Raw genomic sequence first — 22444 nt, 5'->3', positions numbered from 1 at the left:
AAAAAACGACAAAAACAGACAAAAAGGACAAAAACGGTAGCCTGACTCCGCCAGACGGGGCGCGGCATTGTTCCACAAATTCTCGTTTGTGAAGCAGAATGTGAAGCAAACTCATCCATCTGGCAGCTTCAGTTTACAAAAACGGACCAAGAAATCACAAAAACAGTCCAAAAAAGAGATCCCCTTCCCCCCAAACAGTGCTGGTGCAGCGACCAAGGCCGTGTTTAGACGACAACCGTCTCTGCATAAAACGGCAAACTAGCGTTGCGTCCTCACCTTTTATTTCGCATTTGCACACAGCTGGTGTGATAACGATTTGCGTGCAGACTGTCAGGCTGACTGAAGCCGCAAAAGTGTCAAGTGAGCCAGAATAACATTGAAACTTCTGGTTAAAACCTTCACAATAATGGTAATTAAATAAACTAAGTCTTATTTGTGTGTGATCTGAAATACACAGAAGACATATAGAACACAGACAACTAAAAGTCAATTTTAACACGCAGTGAGTCGACACGACGACCCTGATTTTTATTTACCCAGTTATAAAATACGGCTTTTATTTTGAAGGTAAAAATGCCTAGCTTCCCCTATTCTGTCTGTTTCTAACGGGCTTGATTTAGCTTTGTGATTAAAGTTTGCATTTTCCACGCGTCTGACACAGAAGTCACAAATGGTAGCCTAATAAACTGCTCCAGATCATGCTCCAGATCGGATTACCGAATAAAAACAGAATAAAGCAACATAAAAAAGACCTGAGCACATTGAGACTTCACTTGAGGAAATGCATCGCAGACAGTGAGTTGTTGTCAATTATTCAATGCGGGAGACAGTGATTAATAGGCTATGTGCGACGTTAGTAGCGGGGACTTAAAGGAGAATTTCGGTTTTTTTGAACCTGGACCCATCTCCTGGCATTAATTATGATTTGGCCACTCACCAGGCGATCTCCGCGGCGTTTCTGGCCGTCCTAGCGTTGTTTTGACATCAATAGCGTCCAAGTCAGTTGTAAAATGGAGCTGACTTGGGGCCAAGTGTGAGCCTGTCTTTCCTGCATCTAAATAGCTATTTTTATTCCCGTTTTCGCCAAATATCGTCATAATCTGATCCCTCAAGAACCACCACAGTGATATTTCGCCAAAGGCTGTTTCCTGGAGTTGCACAGGGATCAAATTACCTCAAACGTGATCTCGGTCACCAAGTCTCGTGAAGTCCCGCGATACTTTCCTGCCGACTGGCCAAGTACAGGAGGACGCTTTGCGGTGGTGGTTTTAGCGCAACCTATGTGGGGTTTGGCATAACCTTCGTTATTTCGAATCCCACATAGGTTACGCCAAACCCCACATAGGTTGCGCTAAAACCACCACCGCAAAGCGTCCTCCTGTACTTGGCCAGTCGGCAGGAAAGTATCGCGGGACTTCACGAAAAAAAAACGAAATTCTCCTTTAACGCAGATTGTGTTTTTAGCAAATCGTTATCATGTTTGTTGAATGTCAATGCGACTCATTATGCGTGTGCCATAAGGCTGTATTGGGCTAGTTCAATGTTCCTATTGTCTACCATTGTGTAACATGGTGAAGGGGGGCTGTGTCATCACCTGAATTGTGTTTCTCCACTTTACACGGTCACAGTAAGGGGCAACGTTTTCAAGAATTCCACTCTGGGACCTGTTTTCACATTTTGGCGTTTTCACCCCCCAATAACGCCATCACCATGTAAAAGGAAGGCACGAACGCTAAAAAAGTTTGCCGTTTTATGCAGGGAGCGTCGCCGTGTAAACAGGGCCCAAGACTCATACCCCAGTGGGTTCCCACCCGCAGACACGGCCAACTGTGTCTGGAGGAACATCTGACCAAGCCAGAAGTTGACTCGGTATATCTTTTTTTACATTCGAGGAAAGCGGACAATCGCCCAGAAGAAGAGGCTGATGAGGAGGGTGAGGGGGCGGGGCTTACTTGATGGCCTGGGCTCCCGGTCTCTGGGAGATGGTGGTGCTCAGGTCGATCATCTGGACCTTCAGGATCTCTGGAACGTTTGGCTCCTCTCTGACCGTGATGGATGTCCGGATCAGCTTGAAGGTGACGATGACAGCTACATACTGGAGAACATAAGGCGATAAGGAATGTACTGCCATAGCCATGTGCCATTCTAGCTTTCTACAGAAAGCTTTTCTTTTTGAAAGAGGAGGATTCATCAATGTGTTCAAATTGGAAGAAAACCGTTTTAACAGTTACATTATTTGCTGTTTGGAAGATGTTTTAAAGGACGATGACATTTTATGTTATGTTTTTTTATGTGACAAATCTGAAAACTCCCAATAGCAGGTTAATTTCTCATTGTTTCATTATTATTCCAAGCTGCTCTCTACCTGCTTGGGTAAGGCTAGGTTGTGCGAGCTGCCGCTGTATCCGATGGCGGTGTAGAGCTTGGTCTTCTCATCTGAGGTCATCAGCTCGTCCAGACCTGCACCTGAAGACCAGAGGACATCTTCAGCTCCGACTGGATCTGCAGACACTTCATCTCACCTAACCCGTCTAACACGAACCCATCAAAGCCTAAACCTTATTGACTCGCTTTGTCATTTTTTGGTACTTTTTGTTTTGTCTTTTTTTGGTCAAAAGTTAAACATGACAAAATATGACAAAGTGACAAAGAAACACAGTAAACTGACAAAAATTTGTTAAAACTGAAAAGAAAAAACATCACGTAAACCTGACCAAATAAATCTGTATTAATCTAAATTCTAAATTCTATGATCTAAATTCTGCTTGAGGTTATGATGTTTATTCATCATTATTTTAGTTTCTGGACTAAATCCCTCCATGTTGAAGGCACTTGTTGTGGGCAATGATTGTGGATGAGGTTCGAGGATGGAGGAGACTCACTGTCTGGCTCCTTGCTCTCCTCCTGCTCCTGCTCCTGCTTCTCCTTCTCCTTCTTGGCTTTCCGGCCAAACAAGCTGCTGAAGAAGCCACCTGCTGCTCCTGGCTGCTTCTGCCCTCCTGCTGCCTTCTTCACCAGCTTCTGACCTGAACGCATCACCTGGTGCAGGGAGGGAGAGAGAGAGAGGGAGGGAGGGAGAGAGAGAGAGAGAGGGAAAAAGGGAGAGAGAGAGGGAGAGAGAGGAAGGGCGAGAGATAGAGAGGGAGAGAGAGAGAGAGGGAGGGAGAGAGAGAGAGAGCGAGGGAGGGAGAGAGAGAGGGAGCGAGAGAGGGAGCGAGGAGGGAGAGAGGGAGGAAGTGAGAGAGGGAGGGAGGGAGAGGAAGAGAGAGAGGGAGAGAGAGGGAGGAAGAGAAAGGGAAGGAGAGAGGGAGGGAGAGAGGAAGAGAGAGAGGGAGGGAGGGAGTGAGGGAGGGAGAGACAGAGGAAGGGAGGCGGAGAGAGAGAGAGGGAGGGAAGGAGAGAGAGGGAGGAAGAGAGAGAGGGAGGGAGGGTGAGAGGGAGGGAGGAAGAGAGAAGAAGGGAGGAAGGGAGAGAAAGGGAGAGGGGGAGGAGGGGGAAAGGAAGGAGAGAGGAAAGCACATAAGGAAAGGAACAGAAGGGTGGAGAGGAGGTGAAAGAGAGGAGGAGGGAAGTGAAGAGACACAAGAGGTTTGATCGAGGAAACATTTCTGAGGATTTCGTTCTTTTTAAAGCAATTTGCGACAATCTTGCTCTATCAGTAAACTGGACTTCAAAACTAGACTGGACCATCCACATTGTCTTCTCCACTCCGGGAATTGAACCGGCGAACTGCCAGCCGCCAGCCCGCATCTCTAACCTCCAACATCATCACTACTAAGATCTCAGATGATCGTCTTTACCTCCATCTGGGCCTGCTGCCGGGCCAGTGTGATGTTGAAGACGTCCAGGACCTTCTCCAGATCCTGATGGAGACAAACAGAGGACAAGCTGCTTCAATCACCCAGTAAAATTCATTCATTTTATTTATTTAGATTTTTTAATTTGAACAGGATTTCATGCGGCGCACTCCGAACGATAATGTAGTGAAGGTGTATGTGGCGCTGGTGTCGGAGCACCGGAGGGTAGATGTTTTACTCAGCAGCTCGGGGATGGCACCTAGATGAGGCACTGAAATCTGCGTTGCAGTTGGGTAACGGTACCATAGTGGTACCGGGTTTCGGTACCCAACCCTAGTTGGGGCTGTGTCTGCCCTGAGCCAGCAGCTTAGCCTACCTGTATCTGTGTGTCTGTGTCAGGGCTGGCTTTGCCCTGAGCCAGCAGCTTGGCCTTGTAGAGCACCTTGTAGGCCTTCAGGGTCTCCCTGTGCATCCTGATGTGGGACCAGGACCACATGCGCTTCACACGTCGGATGTGAACCTCCAGGATGCTGCTGAGACCGTACTTCCACCTGCAGGGAGGCCGCGAAACAAACACACCCAAACCTCAGAGGTCACACAGGAGAAACAAACACACCCAAACCTCAGAGGTCACACAGGAGAAACAAACACACCCAAAACTTAGAGCTCAAACAGGAGCTCCAACAGGTTCTGAACAGCATGACCCTCTCTGTCTCTAACAGGTTCTGAACATGATGACCCTCTCTGTCTCTAACATGTTCTGAACAGCATGACCCTCTCTGTCTCTAACATGTTCTGAACAGCATGACCCTCTCTGTCTCTAACAGGTTCTGAACAGCATGAATGACCCTCTCTCTGTCTCTAACAGGTTCTGAACAGCATGACCCTCTCTGTCTCTAACAGGTTCTGAACAGCATGAATGACCCTCTCTCTGTCTCTAACAGGTTCTGAACAGCATGACCCTCTCTGTCTCTAACAGGTTCTGAACAGCATGAGCCTCTCTGTCTCTAACAGGTTCTGAACATCATGACCCTCTCTGTCTCTAACAGGTTCTGAACATCATGGTCCTCTCTGTCTCTAACAGGTTCTGAACAGCATGACCCTCTCTGCCTCTAACAGGTTCTGAACAGCATGACCCTCTCTGTCTCTAACAGGTTCTGAACAGCATGACCCTCTCTGTCTCTAACAGGTTCTGAACAGCATGACCCTCTCTGTCTCTAACAGGTTCTGAACAGCATGACCCTCTCTGTCTCTAACAGGTTCTGAACATGATGACCCTCTCTGTCTCTAACAGGTTCTGAACAGCATGACCCTCTCTGTCTCTAACAGGTTCTGAACAGCATGACCCTCTCTGTCTCTAACAGGTTCTGAACATCATGGTCCTCTCTGTCTCTAACAGGTTCTGAACAGCATGACCCTCTCTGTCTCTAACAGGTTCTGAACATCATGGTCCTCTCTGTCTCTAACAGGTTCTGAACAGCATGACCCTCTCCGTCTCTAACAGGTTCTGAACATCATGATCATCTCTGCGGACACGAGCAGCTCTGACTGACCAGAGCTTGGCGTTCCCGTGGACCGGAGCGTCGGGTCTGAACTTCCTGTATGGCCCGTTCTTCACCATGCAGTCCACCGACTCCAGCAGGTCCAGCATGGTCAGGTACTGCAGAGAGACACAGAGGAGAGAGACAGTCTGGCTGTCAGTAGGGTTCCAGACTGTGACCATCTTTTTTTGAGAGTGTGCGGGTTAAAATATCCCGTGGTCACATTGGTGTGAGTGCAGCTGCAATTGCTGCTCAATGTGGTCTCTGTCTCTCGCTTGCTCTGTCACCCCCCCTCTCCTGTCTCTCTGTTGCTCGGTGTCTCTCTCTCTCTCTCTCTCTCCAAATGTGCAATGTTGTTTTTAACCTTCATAGCACTCTGAAAAGCATGTGCGTATCTGTCTGTGGTGTGAAACTGTGGAATAAATTACCTGACGAGATCAAAGAAAGTAAAAATCTTGTGCAATTCAAAAAAAAGTATAGAAACATTATTCTGGAGAAGTATAGACGTGATGGTACATAATCAGGACTTATGGGTCACTTGTATTTCCTGTAGTATGTTTGGTATTAGCTATGTATGTGTAATTATATGTGGTAGGTAGCCTATGTGTGTATAGGCATGTATGAATAATTAGGAGCATGTGCTATTTGTGTGTGTAAATCAATGCATGTATGTATCCATGTGTATGCATATGTACTGCATATGTTTACATATAACGTAAAGGAAAAAGGGTAAGGGCATTTAACAAGCTAGTTAGCTTCAGCCCTAAAACCCTTTCGGTCAGCCTTATGTATCTTTTGTTTTCTTCTGTTTTTTTTCCTATTCTGTGAATATTCTTTGCTTTCTGATCGAAATAAACTAACTAACTAAACTAAACCTCATCATCGCAGAGGATATCATTTCTGCTGCCACACAAACAGTCACTCAGGCAGGTCGGCACCCTAGCCATGACCAGCCATGCAAAGAATACGACAGTAGCTACATGCTAACATTTTAGCATACACTATGTTGAGTGACAGTAGCTACATGCTAACATTTTAGCATAAACGATGTTGAGTGACAGTAGCTACATGCTAAGTGTGTGTGTGTGTGTGTGTGTGTGTGTGTGTGTGTGTGTGTGTGTGTGTGTGTGTGTGTGTGTGTGTGTGTGTGTGTGTCTGTACCTGGGGTTTGGTCATCTCTATAGCGATGTTCTGGACCTCCAGGTGCAGGTTAGCTTTAGGAGTCTTCAGCTCCACCTCGGCGTTGGGGTTGATGCACATCTTAGCCGAGGCGAAGATCGGTTCGAAAACTACGAGCAGAAACCAAACGCACAAAAACACCCTGATGATAACAATCACAATAAGGTTAAACTTTGCTCTCCTCCAACGCATCCAAACTCATCAGCAACACCAGGGTTTCTCCCGATATACATCCTGGAGCAGCGGTGCGTTGCCCCAGAAAAATGGCCGCCGCTGCTACCCACAGGTGTTGTTGTTGTTTTTTGTTCAAGGTGTTGTGAGGAGAGCAGAGGAGGAGGAGAGAGGAGAGAAGAAAGGAGGAGACGGAGAGGAGAGCTTATGGTACGTGTCCACATTCGCTGTGAATCCCCACGCCGATACATGTGTGTCTCTCTCTCTGTGTGCCAGATATTTCGGGGGTAGTGGCAGCTCAGTCCGCACGCAATTACCATTACTGCATTGATTTTAAACTGTTGCTGATTGTTTTTAAAGCTGTTAATGGGCTAGCCCCATCATACCTCGCGGAGCTCCTGGTCCACCACACCCCATCCAGAGCCTTAAGGTCTGCCGACCAGTTGCTGCTGGCGGTACCCAGGACCAAACTTAAGACCAGAGGAGATCGAGCATTTGCTGCAGCTGCCCCCAGGCTCTGGAACACCCTCCCCCTCTCTATCCGATCAGCCCAGAGCCTGGAGGCCTTCAAGTCCCTGCTCAAGACCCACATTTTCCCTTCAACTCTAGTTAGCTGCTATTCTGCGCCTTTTATTTATCTCATTAAATATTAAATGGTCTGCATTTATATTTATCTCATTAAATATTAAATGGTCTGCATTTATATAGCGCTTTTATCCAAAGCGCTTTACAATCAGTAGATAGTCTACATTCACCCATTAATACACCGATGGCGGCAGGCTGCCACGCAGGGTGCCTACACACCATCGGGAGCAAGGAGGGTTAAGTGTCTTGCCTAAGGACACAGCGACAGCAGCTGGGAGGGAGCGGGGATCGAACCGCCAACCCTTACGTCATTGGCCGACCCGCTCTACCTCCTGAGCTAAAGCCGCCCTCATTACTTTTATCTATTTTATTACTTACTGCTATTCTGGTCTATCTTCTTTATTTTTACATTTTTATTATTTGTTCTGCTGCACTTTATTGCACCTTGAGCCGTAGTGTATTGTTTCTACCTGCTTTTATATTTGTGTTTTTTACTTGTAAAGCACTTTGGTCGGCTGCCTGTCGTTGTAAACGTGCTCTATAAATAAAGTTGACTTGATTTGACAAACGAGCAGAGACGCGGCTAATTATGAATTAGAACTACAACAGCGTTAATAAGTGGCGACAAAGAAGTGAAAATGGCTCCAGTGTGAAGCTCAAAGTGTTGATGGCTCAGAGGAAACACCAACAAGCTACACCCGCACATCAAACAAACATCACTCTTCAACCAAAGTGAGTGCAATTGGGCACCAAGCGCGTGAGCGAGCAAGTGATTAATTGATTGATTGATTGATTGATTGATTGAGTCACCCGACATAGTTGTCAATTTCGTGGAGGTAAAAAGCGCTCGTAGTAAATAAAGTAAAATAGCAGCCTCCTCCATGGAGGAGCGAGTGAGACGCAGGTGTGGTAGAGAGATGAAGGTATGGGTGCTGGAGACTGGAGCTGCCTCTCCAGGTGTGGTAGAGAGATGAAGGTATGGGTGCTGGAGACTGGAGCTGCCTCTCCAGGTGTGGTAGAGAGATGAAGGTATGGGTGCTGGAGACTGGAGCTGCCTCTCCAGGTGTGGTAGAGAGATGAAGGTATGGGTGCTGGAGACTGGAGCTGCCTCTCCAGGTGTGGCAGAGAGATGAAGGTATGGGTGCTGGAGACTGGAGCTGCCTCTCCAGGTGTGGCAGAGAGATGAAGGTATGGGTGCTGGAGACTGGAGCTGCCTCTCCAGGTGTGGCAGAGAGATGAAGGTATGGGTGCTGGAGACTGGAGCTGCCTCTCCAGGTGTGGTAGAGAGATGAAGGTATGGGTGCTGGAGACTGGAGCTGCCTCTCCAGGTGTGGCAGAGAGATGAAGGTATGGGTGCTGGAGACTGGAGCTGGAGCTGCCTCTCCAGGTGTGGTAAAGAGATGAAGGTATGGGTGCTGGAGACTGGAGCTGCCTCTCCAGGTGTGGCAGAGAGATGAAGGTATGGGTGCTGGAGACTGGAGCTGCCTCTCCAGGTGTGGTAGAGAGATGAAGGTATGGGTGCTGGAGACTGGAGCTGCCTCTCCAGGTGTGGCAGAGAGATGAAGGTATGGGTGCTGGAGACTGGAGCTGCCTCTCCAGGTGTGGCAGAGAGATGAAGGTATGGGTGCTGGAGACTGGAGCTGCCTCTCCAGGTGTGGCAGAGAGATGAAGGTATGGGTGCTGGAGACTGGAGCTGCCTCTCCACTGTCAGGACAGTTGTGTTTTAGCCTGCATTGTTTCTTCATCAAGGCAATGTGGACGAGATACTGGCTCATATTTTGTCCGCAAATGCAGCGAAGAGAGTGCATGTTGTTGTCTGTGTAAGCAGGCAAATATATATAGCCTATATACGTTTATATTTAAGTTCTCTTGGTAAGAACATATCTTATATCCACCTTATTTCTAGCTGCCATGATGCCTGATGGGTGCTTCTTCCACTTCCGGTGTAATAGACTGTTTTACAGTCTATGGTTTTAACTTGACCAAAAAAAACGTCTATGAGGATTTTACAGCAGAGCCATTCTGCTCTACAGCCGTGTCGTTCGGGTGCTGGGATAACGTAATGCATTGTGGGTAGTCGGCTACTGTGGCTAATGCTAGCGACTAGCGTAATAGTTACTTTACATGGCAGTAAAACGCCACTGAATGACCATATTGATTTAACTTTTAAGCATTTCGAGTAACACTGTTTCCATACGGACCCACAGCGTTTGTTAGTTTTATAACTTTTATAATGTTTAGTTTATAACGTGACTATATTTATAAATTTTATAACGTCCTCCAGTTTCCGGTTTATAATTCGGGTCTGCAGCCGAGTATAACAAAGGAAATGGCAAGCTGCAACAATAAGTCACGTTAAACCGGACCTTGTACCCACAATTATTTTTTACAGTGGGACATTCAAAAATAAGGTGGATAGGACACAGATTATTATATTTAATATGCTACTAGACATCTAAAGAAAATACTTGATGTGGCACCCTGGTCAACATTACAGAACTCACCCCGTCACCACTCTGTGTGTGTGTGTGTGTGTGTGTGTGTGTGTGTGTGTGTGTGTGTGTGTGTGTGTGTGTGTGTGTGTGCGAGCATGCGCGCGTTGTCATGGTGATGACTCACTGTACTGGTAGTTCTGCAGCTGCTGCTCCTGGCTGCTGATCCCAGACCTGAGCTGCTCCTGCAGAGACACAGCACGCACACACACACATAAAGAAAGAAAGAGTGAGTGAGAAAGAGTGAGAGAGAAAGAGAGTGAGAGAGAGAAAGAAAGAGTGAGAGAAAGAGTGAGAAAGAGAGAGAGAGAAACAAAGAAAGAAGGAACGAGAGGAGCTGTCTTACCACAATTTTTTCCCATGATCCTCTGTAATAGATGGGACTGTTGACGTTCCAGTAGGCACACAGAGAGTCCAGGCGGCCCAGCTGACACACACACACACACACACACACACACACACACACACACACACACACACACACACACACACACACACACACACACACACACACACACACACACACACACACACACACAGAGAAACGTTACGCCCCAGACACACTGGAAGCGCTAGAAAGGACTAGCGGCAACTAGAGGCCAACTGATGCGTCACCTCACGTCTGCTGTGTCGGGGCCAAAAAGCTGCACTTAAACACACGACAAACACGACAGTAAACTAGCAGGTATGTTCTGCGTGCCTGCGTGAGACCTGATTGGCTACGTTTTCACTCACTTAAACAGTTTCATAATATAGCTACTTTTCTAATGGAGAATATGTCTGATAAAAAGTTGCAAATGACACTGGTGCTGTCGACCCGTGTCTGGTCTTTTGCTTGTGGAAGAAAGGAACAGGCAGAGGTGGAAAATAAGGAGAAACCGCACTAAATGAGTGATATCATGGAGCGACAGGCTCAATGGACTTTCCCAAAGGCACGTCGTTTGTGAAAATATCTCTGTTTAGGAATGATCAGGTGAGATAAAGTTGGAAAATGAGCAGAGCGCTTTGTGTGCCCTCTCTCCTGCTTCACTACCCCTGACCAGCCAATCAGAGTGATTTCTCTACCCCTGACCAGCCAATCAGAGTGATTTCTCTACCACTGACCAGCCAATCAGAGTGATTTATCTACCCCTGACCAGCCAATCAGAGTAATTTCTGTACCCCTGACCAGCCAATCAGAGTGATTTCTCTACCCCTGACCAGCCAATCAGAGTGATTTCTCTACCCCTGACCAGCCAATCAGAGTGATTTCTCTACCACTGACCAGCCAATCAGAGTGATTTATCTACCCCTGACCAGCCAATCAGAGTAATTTCTGTACCCCTGACCAGCCAATCAGAGTGATTTCTCTACCCCTGACCAGCCAATCAGAGTGATTTCTCTACCCCTGACCAGCCAATCGGAGTGATTTCTCTCACAGACGACGGGCTGGAAAAGCCACTGTCAAAGCAGACTGCAGCCAACGGTGCGGGACACACCGCAAATACTAGAGCGAGAGACGCCCAGACATGGCCGACGGGAGACTTGTTGGCTTGGTGTGTCTGGGGCTTTAAGTCAGATACAGAGTGATTGCTCTTACCTTGTAGATGATCTTTGCTGCTTCATTCAGAATACAAGTCTTCCAGTTCTCATCCGTCGTCTGCAGACACACACACACAACACGGTTCAACACTGTGTGTGTGTGTGTGTGTGTGTGTGTGTGTGTGTGTGTGTGTGTATGTGTGTATCACCTGCAGGCTGAGCTCGGCGAGGGTGATTCCCATGGAGAGTGGGCACTGGGGGTCCGTAAGCTGAAACACACACAACACACACACACAACTTACAACGGCAAACACTTGAAACCCACCGCAACCACTGCCCAGGTGCCCAGCAGCAAGGCACAGAGGCAGCAGCTGTACTGGCAGCTCCCAGCATGCCTCATATTTTTGTGTCTTTACCATCCAATTAAACAAAATAGGTTTCAGAGCAAAACTTTCTACACTGCAATCAAAAAATGTTTTTATTGCAAGTAAAACAAATAAATAAATAGTTTTTCTCTCAAATGTAATTTTGATTGCATGATAAATAATAAGACAACAGTAAGTCCATACAGTACGTGCAGAGCGTGTGTGGAGCAGGGACTCACGTCATCCTCGTAGCGCAGGTGGATGCTGCTGATCTTCACCTGCAGGTTCTTGATCACCTGCGTGGCCAGCTTCTCTGCAAACGTGTCCTTCTTGTCCTCCTGACCAGGCTTCTCTGAAACATCACGTCACACAAACCACTCAACTACCATGGCATGGCCTGTTAGGGTCATCGCAGGTTAAGTAAATAATAACAATAAATGCGGAGCCGGGGGGAAAACTCTGAATTTCCAAGATTAAAGTGGTAAATTTACAAGAACATTTTCACAAATTTAGAATATGAAGTCTATGAAAACAGCAGAGGAGGAAAACATCTGAACACATTCTGGGATATTGGAGAAATACAAGATTGATTTCATGTTGTGTTTTTCTGTATGTAAAGAGATGAAGTGCTTCAAAGCAAAATTATTTTCTTCTGCCGATTTCTTCTATTTCTTTTGGTTGAATGGTGATGGTCTTTTGGTTTGGTGATGGTCTTTTGGTTGGATGGTGATGGTCTTTTGGTTTGGTGATGGTCGTTTGGTTGAATGGTTATGGTCGTTTGGTTGGATGGTGATGGTCGTTTGGTTGGATGGTGATGCTCTTTTGGTTAAATGGTGATGGTCGTTTGGTTAAATGGTGATGGTGTTTTGATGAATGGTGATGGTGTTTTGGTTGAATGGTGATGGTCGTTTGGTTGAATGGTGATGGTCGTTTGGTTGAATGGTGATGGTCGTTTGGTTGAATGGTGATGGTCGTTTGGTTGAATGGTGTTGGTGTTTTGGTTGGATGGTGTTGGTGTTTTGGTTGGATGGTGATGCTCTTTTGGTTGAATGGTGATGGTCGTTTGGTTGAATGGTGATGCTCTTTTGGTTGAATGGTGATGGTCGTTTGGTTGAATGGTGATGGTCGTTTGGTTGGATGGTGATGGTCGTTTGGTTGAATGGTGATGCTCTTTTGGTTAAATGGTGATGGTCATTTGGTTGGATGGTGATGGTCGTTTGGTTGAATGGTGATGGTCGTTTGGTTGGATGGTGATGGTCGTTTGGTTGAATGGTGATGGTCGTTTGGTTGAATGGTGATGGTCATTTGGTTGGATGGTGATGGTCTTTGGTTGAATGGTGATGGTGTTTTGGTTGGATGGTGATGCTCTTTTGGTTAAATGGTGATGGTCGTTTGGTTGGATGGTGATGGTCGTTTGGTTGAATGGTGATGCTCTTTTGGTTAAATGGTGATGGTCGTTTGGTTGGATGGTGATGGTCGTTTGGTTGAATGGTGATGGTCGTTTGGTTGGATGGTGATGGTCGTTTGGTTGAATGGTGATGCTCTTTTGGTTAAATGGTGATGGTCGTTTGGTTGGATGGTGATGGTCGTTTGGTTGAATGGTGATGGTCGTTTGGTTGGATGGTGATGCTCTTTTGGTTGAATGGTGATGGTCGTTTGGTTGAATGGTGATGCTCTTTTGGTTGAATGGTGATGGTCGTTTGGTTGAATGGTGATGGTCGTTTGGTTGGATGGTGATGGTCGTTTGGTTGGATGGTGATGGTCGTTTGGTTGGATGGTGATGGTCGTTTGGTTGAATGGTGATGGTCGTTTGGTTGGATGGTGATGGTTGTTTGGTTGGATGGTGATGGTCGTTTGGTTGAATGGTGATGCTCTTTTGGTTAAATGGTGATGGTCGTTTGGTTGAATGGTGATGGTCGTTTGGTTGAATGGTGATGCTCTTTTGGTTAAATGGTGATGGTCGTTTGGTTGAATGGTGATGCTCTTTTGGTTGAATGGTGATGGTGTTTTGGTTGAATGGTGATGGTCGTTTGGTTGAATGGTGATGCTCTTTTGGTTAAATGGTGATGGTCGTTTGGTTGAATGGTGATGGTCGTTTGGTTGAATGGTTATGCTCTTTTGGTTGAATGGTGATGGTCGTTTGGTTGAATGGTGATGGTGTTTTGGTTGGATGGTGATGGTCGTTTGGTTGGATGGTGATGGTCGTTTGGTTGAATGGTGATGGTCGTTTGGTTGGATGGTGATGGTCGTTTGGTTGAATGGTGATGCTCTTTTGGTTAAATGGTGATGGTCGTTTGGTTGAATGGTGATGGTCGTTTGGTTGAATGGTGATGCTCTTTTGGTTAAATGGTGATGGTCGTTTGGTTGAATGGTGATGCTCTTTTGGTTGAATGGTGATGGTCGTTTGGTTGAATGGTGATGGTGTTTTGGTTGGATGGTGATGGTCGTTTGGTTGGATGGTGATGGTCGTTTGGTTGAATGGTGATGGTCGTTTGGTTGGATGGTGATGCTCTTTTGGTTAAATGGTGATGGTCGTTTGGTTGAATGGTGATGCTCTTTTGGTTGAATGGTGATGGTCGTTTGGTTGAATGGTGATGGTCGTTTGGTTGAATGGTGATGCTCTTTTGGTTGGATGGTGATGGTCGTTTGGTTGAATGGTGATGCTCTTTTGGTTGGATGGTGATGGTCGTTTGGTTGAATGGTGATGGTCGTTTGGTTGAATGGTGATGGTCGTTTGGTTGGATGGTGATGGTCGTTTGGTTGAATGGTGATGGTCGTTTGGTTGGATGGTGATGCTCTTTTGGTTAAATGGTGATGGTCGTTTGGTTGAATGGTGATGCTCTTTTGGTTGAATGGTGATGGTCGTTTGGTTGAATGGTGATGGTCGTTTGGTTGAATGGTGATGCTCTTTTGGTTGGATGGTGATGGTCGTTTGGTTGGATGGTGATGCTCTTTTGGTTGGATGGTGATGGTCGTTTGGTTAAATGGTGATGGTCGTTTGGTTGGATGGTGATGCTCTTTTGGTTGAATGGTGATGGTCGTTTGGTTGGATGGTGATGGTCGTTTGGTTGGATGGTGATGGTCTTTTGGTTGAATGGTGATGGTCGTTTGGTTGGATGGTGATGGTCGTTTGGTTGGATGGTGATGGTCGTTTGGTTGGATGGTGATGGTCGTTTGGTTTGATGGTGATGGTCATTTGGTTGGATGGTGTTGGTGTTTTGGTTGGATGGTGATGCTCTTTTGGTTGAATGGTGATGGTCGTTTGGTTGGATGGTGATGGTCGTTTGGTTGGATGGTGATGGTCTTTTGGTTGAATGGTGATGGTCGTTTGGTTGGATGGTGATGGTCGTTTGGTTGGATGGTGATGGTCGTTTGGTTGGATGGTGATGGTCGTTTGGTTTGATGGTGATGGTCATTTGGTTGGATGGTGTTGGTGTTTTGGTTGGATGGTGATGCTCTTTTGGTTGGAGGGTTGTGGAGAAGATGTGAGGTGCGGTTCAGAAAAATGTCTTCAGTGTGGGAGACGGTCAGTCACAGTTTCCCACACTGATAAGACATCAAATATAATCTGATGTGTGGAGTAACGTGATGTGGGGCAACAAGACATTGGACAAAAAAGCAATCAATCAATCCTGTAATATTGTATTCATTATAATATAATGTACATTCTTAAAATACACTGTGGTGAATGAGGCGATTCATTCAAAAACATACATGCATTTTGGGGAAAACATTGACCAATCACAGATCATCATCCTCCTCCTCCTAAACCCAAATCCACAAAAAACAATGTTTTTATAAACTTTCTTCCTGATATTGGGTTTGAATTGGATGTGGTTATGCTCGGACATTTATAACACAATTAATTCCACAAACCAATCATAATGTAATCGACATCAGTTGATTACATTGTGTAGTTGTAGTTGTAGTTCCCTGAACATAGTTGTTCAGGGAAAAAGAAACACCAAAACCTCTGCACTGGTGGAGTGGAGTCAAACTAGCATGTAGCCAGGTAAAGAAGATGGCCGCTAGCTGTGGTGATAATCTCTGCTATGCTAAAAACGATAGTGATCTAAAAGTCCGCCTAGCTGTGATGCTAATTTCCACTATGCAACTCCAATGAGATATGCTAAAACCATTAGCAATCTAAAAAAGAAATGAATGAAAAACGTGCTAGCTGTAATCAAGTTTTTACTATAAGTATAAATATTTTGGTAGGTTATGAATGGAATTTTGATTGTGAAACTGAGGTCAGAGTGAAAGTTTTTGAGTTGGAGTCCTCTTATAGACCGTGTTTATTTCCTGTTACAGTGTTGGCGAATACAATTGTTGACAAAATAAACTAGGGTCCAAACGGTTCCCTAGCAACAGAAGAAACATCTATAATCCCACCCTCCACCTACCTGCTTTGTGTTCATGTCGTTTCAGCTTCCTGAAGCCTTTTTTATGTTTTTTATGTTTTTTACGTCCTTTAGAGACTAACGCAGCGTTAAAGAGAGAGACAGCAGTTAGCAGAGAGACCGGCCCAGCCGCACACACAGACAAGACACAGAAAACACTAGAGCCTGAGCGATACATCGGTCGGCCAAAATTATCGGCCGATAACCAATATCGGTATCGGCCAATATGTTGGCCGATATTGCAGATATATATATATTTTTTTGTTATAGACAGCATGTTGTGTATATTTGATCCCGTTTCTTAACTCAAGTTACATATATTTGTTCTATTTGTGTTTTGGAATTTCTAGTTATTTATAATTATTAAATTCCCAGTGAAGTTTACCGTTTCATTGCATTGATGCCATTTTGGACAATAAAGTTTATTGATAAGCTGTAAAATATCCTGCCTACATTACATATCTCAAGTCACATCAAGTCATATCTTTGTCAAGTGTTTGATATTTGAGGGATAATTGCGAAAACAATTGTAATATAATGTGCATATATAATATAAGAATATCGGCCGATATATCAATATCAGAATCTTTTTACTCCTGAATATCGGTATCGGCCCCAAAAATCCAGCATCAGTCGGGCTCTAGAAAACGCACAGAGAAAACACACAGAAAACACAAGAAAATAGAACAGCGTGCAAATAAAAACCAACACCAGAAACTGATGCTACAGTTCCTGCTGCTGAGTGAGTGTGTGTGTGTGTGTGTGTGTGTGTGTGTGTGTGTGTGTGTGTGTGTGTGTGTGTGTGTGTGTGTGTGTGTGTGTGTGTGTGTGTGTGTGTGTGTGTGTGTGTGTGTGGACCTACCATTCTGAGGCTCCTTGTACACAACGCTCTCCAGGTTGAACAGGAAGTCTCCTGTTTCAGAGGCTAACGTCCGCAGCATGAACAGCACACACTGTTAGTAACATTGCCTATTAATAAGGTTTAAAAAAAAAGTAGCCTACAAATGGCGAATAAAATAAAAATTATTGAATAAAAATTATTCAGGCTAAGCCTAGCCCTGTTTCTCCTCTTTCCGTGTAGACTATTATATGCTTCCCTACAAGAGTCCTGTCTCCGTACATAGACTTGCCTGTGACTTTGGCTTCCAAGCTGTCTAAATCAGCGATACGCGCATATTTACAAAGTGTCACAGAAACATTTCAAAGCCACCTACTAGGGAAGAAGGGTTCATAGCTTCTCGACGTCGGGGTTAGATGGCTATGTTTTTCCGGGTTAGAGCTCCCAGCCATCACAGCGCTCAACAGCGCCACTCTGGTCAAAGGCTCGGTAAAAAAGAATATCATTAGCACAGACTTCGGATGAAAAGAGGCATTTATGAGCAGCGTCGAGCTTTCTAACCTAGACGTCGAGAAGATATGAACCTTTCTTCTCAAGTAGGTGGCTTTGAAATGTTTCTGTGACACACGTGCGTATCGCTTTAGACAGCTTGGGAGCCAGAGTCCCAGGCAAGTCTCTGTACGGAGACAGGACTCTTGTAGGGTAGCATAGTCTACACGGAAAGTGGAGAAACGGGGCTAGGCTAAGCCCAGCAGAGCCAAGGACACTTGCGACTATTTTGGCTGCACAAAAAAGTTAGAAAGCGTTTTTGACATTATTGAAAATCATACCGTCGGTATTTCTAAATACCAACCTTTTATCTTGATTTGTGTGATTTCGCCTCCGTTACTCTTTTCACCAGACAGTGTGACATATTAATAGCAGGTGTAAATGTAATCAGGTTAAATCACATCGGGACACAGATAGGATACAAGACGCATTGTAATGCCAGGTGTAAAGAGAGTGACAGACAGAAGCAACAGAGGTGTAAAGAGAGTGACAGACAGAAGCAACAGAGTCCAGAAGGAACTGCGTCAATCATACCATGTGTCTAATGTATTGTGTGTGTGTGTGTGTGTGTGTGTGTGTGTGTGTGTGTGTGCGTGCGTGTGAGTGTGTGTGTGTGTGTGCGTGTGAGTGTGTGTGTGTGGTCCTCACCTCTGCGTGCAGCCAGCTGCAGGGCCTCCTCGATGCGCTGCAGCTCCTTCTGCTTGGCCTCCTGCAGGTAGCGCTCCTCCTTCGCCGCGTCGTAACCAATGGCTTCAAAACACAAACACACAGTCTGTTAGGACGTTCAACACAGAGAGAGAGAGAGAGAGAGAGAGGGGAGAGGGAGAAGACAGAGAGGAGAGGGAGAATGAGAGAGGGAGGAGGAGAGAGAGAGGGGAGAGAGAGAAGAGAGAGGAGAGGGAGAGAGTGAGAGGGAGAGAGAGAGAGGGGAGAGGGAGAGGGAGAAGAGAGAGACAGAAGTTGGGTTTCCATCCACCTATTTTTATGCGCATTTTCAATTTTCAAAAATCCAAAGGGGTAAAAAAACGCAAAAAAAGTTGTTACGTTTGGGTGAGGTGGAAAAGTTGGTGTAAGGTTAAAGGCTAAATGCGTGCAGTAAGTGCAGTGGGAAACAGATTCAGCGAGTCTACCATTGTCTGCTTAACCAAACTCTCGCTTAACCAAACTCCATACAAAAACCAAGCATTTCATGCTACCTTGCTCTGGCACAAATGAACACCCCGACCCCTACATGTCGGCATACCCTAAATAGTATTTAAATACACTTGTAAAGGTAAAGAAGAAGCATATTTAGAATGTCTGTCGCACTGTGTTCTAACTGAAGAAGACTGCAGGATTAACAGGCGACTCACTTCTACAACTGATATTTTATTCTTACAGTAACTGTGTATGTCCAATTGAAGAGTGGCGCCTGGTAATCCATTTTATAGCATTAATTATGTGTATGCAATTATTAGCTTATTGATTAGGAAATGCCAATGGAACAATTTTCTACAACAATGGCGTAGCTTTGTGGATAGTCATGAAACTTTAAATGAACAGATGTTTTTCATAGAGCCTGCAACACAACTGCACGTATCTGCTGCCAGACACATATCAACTCCTAAGAATTCAAATTAACAGCGGTGGATGGAAACGTGCATCATTTTGCATTTTCTTTTTCAGACTTTCTATAAATTCGATTGAAAACTGTGATACATTTGGATGAAGCCCAACTAGAGAGAGAGGGGGTGGGGAGAGAGATTCATTACCAACAGCAGATTTTCAATATTACCCCAAAATAAAGGTGAAAGCTGTAAAAAGTAGACACCAAGTTGATTCCCCCGCTGTCCAACGTGCTCACTCCCAACTGGTCCAATCCTGATGTTTGGTCAGGACCACTTTGCCTCACTTTCTAACACACTGGGTGCCCCCTTTTCAACATTTTCCAACGTGCAGGGTAGTCTCCATAACCATAAGGTCCTTACATACCGTGGTTTTTTCTCTTCTTTGTGCGATTAATTCACACGTCAATAGTATTTTTCTATTATTAACCTATATCCAGTCAATGTAACCGTGCATACCAACGGAAAAGTTTTGTTGCATTCGTTGAGCGATATTGCAGCTTTCATTTTTTCAGACCAAGGTAGATTTTCCAGAAATTCTCTTCCAACATGTAGCCTACATACATACACATCTGTTGCCATGATTGACAGGTGGGTTCATTCCGTACTGTTTATTCGCGTCGCTCTTGGTTTGTAACGGCCTCAACACCAGTTGTTTTAGTTGCCTAAACTTAAGCCTAAACTTGTTTTATTTGCCTACATTTAACCAAAGTGCTTTTAATTACCTAATTGCCCACTAACCAGCCACTGGGACATAATTCAATTTGTGGTGGAGGAACATTTGGCTTGTGGTGTTGAAAAATTACATGAAAGAGGTCCCCAGTGTGTTAAAAAGGAAGGCAGTGCCCAGTGTGTTAAAAAAGGGGTACCTACAGTAGTGTGTTAAAAAGGGGTACCTACAGTAGTGTGTTAAAAAGGGGTACCTACCTAGTATGTTAAAAAGGCGTACCTACAGTAGTGTGTTAAAAAGGCGTACCAGTGTGTTAAAAAGGGATACCCAGTGTGTTAAAAGGGGTACCTAGTGTGTTAAAAGGGGTACCTACTATGTTAAAAAGGCGTACCAGTGTGTTAAAAAGGGGTACCCAGTGTGTTAAAAATGGGTACCTACAGTAGTGTGTTAAAAAGGGGTACCCAGTGTGTTAAAAGGGGTACCTACTATGTTAAAAAGGCGTACCAGTGTGTTAAAAAGGCGTACCAGTGTGTTAAAAAGGGGTACCCAGTGTGTTAAAAGGGGTACCCAGTGTGTTAAAAAGGCGTACCAGTGTGTTAAAAAGGGGTACCTAGTGTGTTAAAAAGGGGTACCCAGTGTGTTAAAAGGGGTACCCAGTGTGTTAAAAAGGGGTACCTAGTGTGTTAAAAAGGGGTACCCAGTGTAACGAACTCTATTGAATTCTAACGAGCGCTCCAGACAGGGGACAGCTGGTCTGAACCTATCCTCTGTTCTGAATCCAGACCAGATCCAGAACCCTTTCAGTTCAGTACTGATATCACGTAGTTATGTTTTTTCAGATCATCTCTCAGTATTATTTTTCCTAAACTCAGGCTCACGAGAGGAGACCCGTCCAACGAGAGGACACATAACCCCAGCAGACCCCGGGTCTGCAGCTACAGTACCACACTACAGAGCTGGAAAACCCCAGCAGACCCCGGGTCTGCAGCTACAGTACCACACTACAGAGCTGGAAAACCCCATGAAACCACAAACACCAGACCAGCCGACCAGGAGTCTGGACCAAACCGGCAGACTGTAGGAGACAGATACCCCATTGGACTTCCACCACCACCTGAAACCCTATAAGAGGTCTTACCGTTGTAGGGACAGCTGAGCAGCTGTGTCTCAGCTGAAACACACACACACAGCCAGCAAGTCAGTCAGACAGTAAGTCAGCCAGTCAGTCAGTCAGTCAGTCAGACCCCAATCTCTGAATGCATCGTCAGTCTGATGACGTTTAGGCTTTGGGGGAGTTGGCTGGTATTTCGGGTTATTCCGGGTGTAATTGTACTTTATAAAATGGATAGTTCCGGTTCTTGATTGTGATTGGCTGGGAGCCTTTGTAAAATACTCTATAAAACACACGCCAAACTGTTTTATATTGATTGCGTATCAATGCACGTTATCATTTGTGCCAAAGAACTTAATGACTGAGGCGCTGTTCTCTCTGTTTGTTCTCTCTTTTGTTCTACTCTACAGCGAAAATACCGGAAACCGTTATGCCGCCAAGACAGTTGCCTGCATCGTAAAAAAAAAACTTTAGTTTAGAGCCACAATATTGTTATAATATCAACAACTAGCCAAAAGATATCAAAGCTGGTGGGCTTTATGGAAAGAGCGTGACTCGAACTGGTTTTATCAAATTGGTCATTGAGTGTCGTTTTACGCCCACCTAACTAACTTAGCTAACAGCTACCTAACGCCAGAGGCTAACGCTAGCTGTAGCCTATGTGAAGAACTATATTTTTGGTGGAGGAATTATTTGGCTTTTTGCCATCAATAAATTATTGAAATGTTTTTTTGCTGTGTGTTTATTTTATGAAACTATATGTCGTTTTATAAAAGCAAAAAACCCCGCGAGGCCGCGGTTTACAATGATTTTACAATGGCCTCTTGGGGTTTATTGCTTAATTATGAAACGGACAGTTCCGGTCCTTGACTATGATTGGTTCAGCCACATTCAAAGCTGTTGTAAAATACTCTATAAAGACACACTTGTGACCGCATCACGTCAGTATAACTGCACCCCTCACAAACTCTCCCAGTGCATCTGTGTGTTGCTTAGCAACCATTGCGTTAAATGTAAACTGCATTGCTTGGAGGAGGAATGATTATTTGTTATTATCAATATGAATGATTATTTGTTATCAGCATTTTTAGGAGATGCAGCCTGCTGTAGTTGAGGCAGGCAGCTCAGTCACCCGCTAACATTACTGCAGTGTTATCAGGTGAGCTGGGATAGACCTTCAGCTGCTTATCATCAGATAGAAACGGTTATTCAAAGCAGGACCTGGAGGTCTGGAGTGAACTTACTGGCTCCCGGAACCACCAGCAGATACAGCCCGTCCAGTGTGGCCACAACCGCATCGTTATACAGGTTCTTCCACGGGATCTTCAGGGTCAGCTTCCCTGGAATTAAAAACATCAAAACAGTAATAATTATTATTATGAATAATAATAATAATAATAATAATAATAATAATAATAATAATAATAATAATAATAATACTGCTGTACGCTTTATTAAAAGAAATGAGCAGGCCATGAGGGCTAACTCTATGGCCAAAAAGCTACAGAGAAATAATGTATTTGAGTTCTGGAAGGAAGTGAAGGTGGTTAATAACAGCAAGATGCCACTGCCTTCTAGTATCGATGGCATTACTGAACCTGAAAATATTGCAGAGCTCTGG

At 45.0% G+C, this 22444-nt stretch overlaps 2 protein-coding genes across 2 annotated transcripts in view; both read right to left on the bottom strand.

Annotated features, from left to right (window-relative positions):
- LOC310791599 (protein NLRC3-like) overlaps positions 1–22444 on the bottom strand; it is a gene marked incomplete at both ends in the record, with an annotated part of 346801 nt that overhangs the window by 267243 nt on the left and 57114 nt on the right. The window lies entirely within an intron of this gene.
- The window catches only part of LOC310791344 (intermembrane lipid transfer protein VPS13C-like), a gene marked incomplete at its 5' end in the record, with an annotated part of 155361 nt that overhangs the window by 112322 nt on the left and 20595 nt on the right, over positions 1–22444 (bottom strand). The window contains 15 exons of the mRNA XM_083653030.1: positions 1953–2095; positions 2366–2466; positions 2883–3039; positions 3801–3863; positions 4174–4348; positions 5351–5457; positions 6500–6627; positions 9893–9950; positions 10112–10192; positions 11345–11404; positions 11496–11555; positions 11891–12003; positions 18087–18188; positions 20851–20883; positions 22068–22163. Coding sequence (XP_083509156.1) covers positions 1953–2095; positions 2366–2466; positions 2883–3039; positions 3801–3863; positions 4174–4348; positions 5351–5457; positions 6500–6627; positions 9893–9950; positions 10112–10192; positions 11345–11404; positions 11496–11555; positions 11891–12003; positions 18087–18188; positions 20851–20883; positions 22068–22163 — 1477 coding nt within the window. The remainder of the gene's footprint in view (positions 1–1952; positions 2096–2365; positions 2467–2882; positions 3040–3800; positions 3864–4173; positions 4349–5350; positions 5458–6499; positions 6628–9892; positions 9951–10111; positions 10193–11344; positions 11405–11495; positions 11556–11890; positions 12004–18086; positions 18189–20850; positions 20884–22067; positions 22164–22444) is intronic.

Source organism: Poromitra crassiceps (assembly GCF_964638095.1).
Source record: "Poromitra crassiceps genome assembly, chromosome: 16".
Classification (NCBI taxonomy): Eukaryota; Metazoa; Chordata; class Actinopteri; order Beryciformes; family Melamphaidae; genus Poromitra; species Poromitra crassiceps.
Note: the sequence above shows the minus strand (reverse complement) of the source record. Positions and strands in the feature narration are given on the sequence as shown.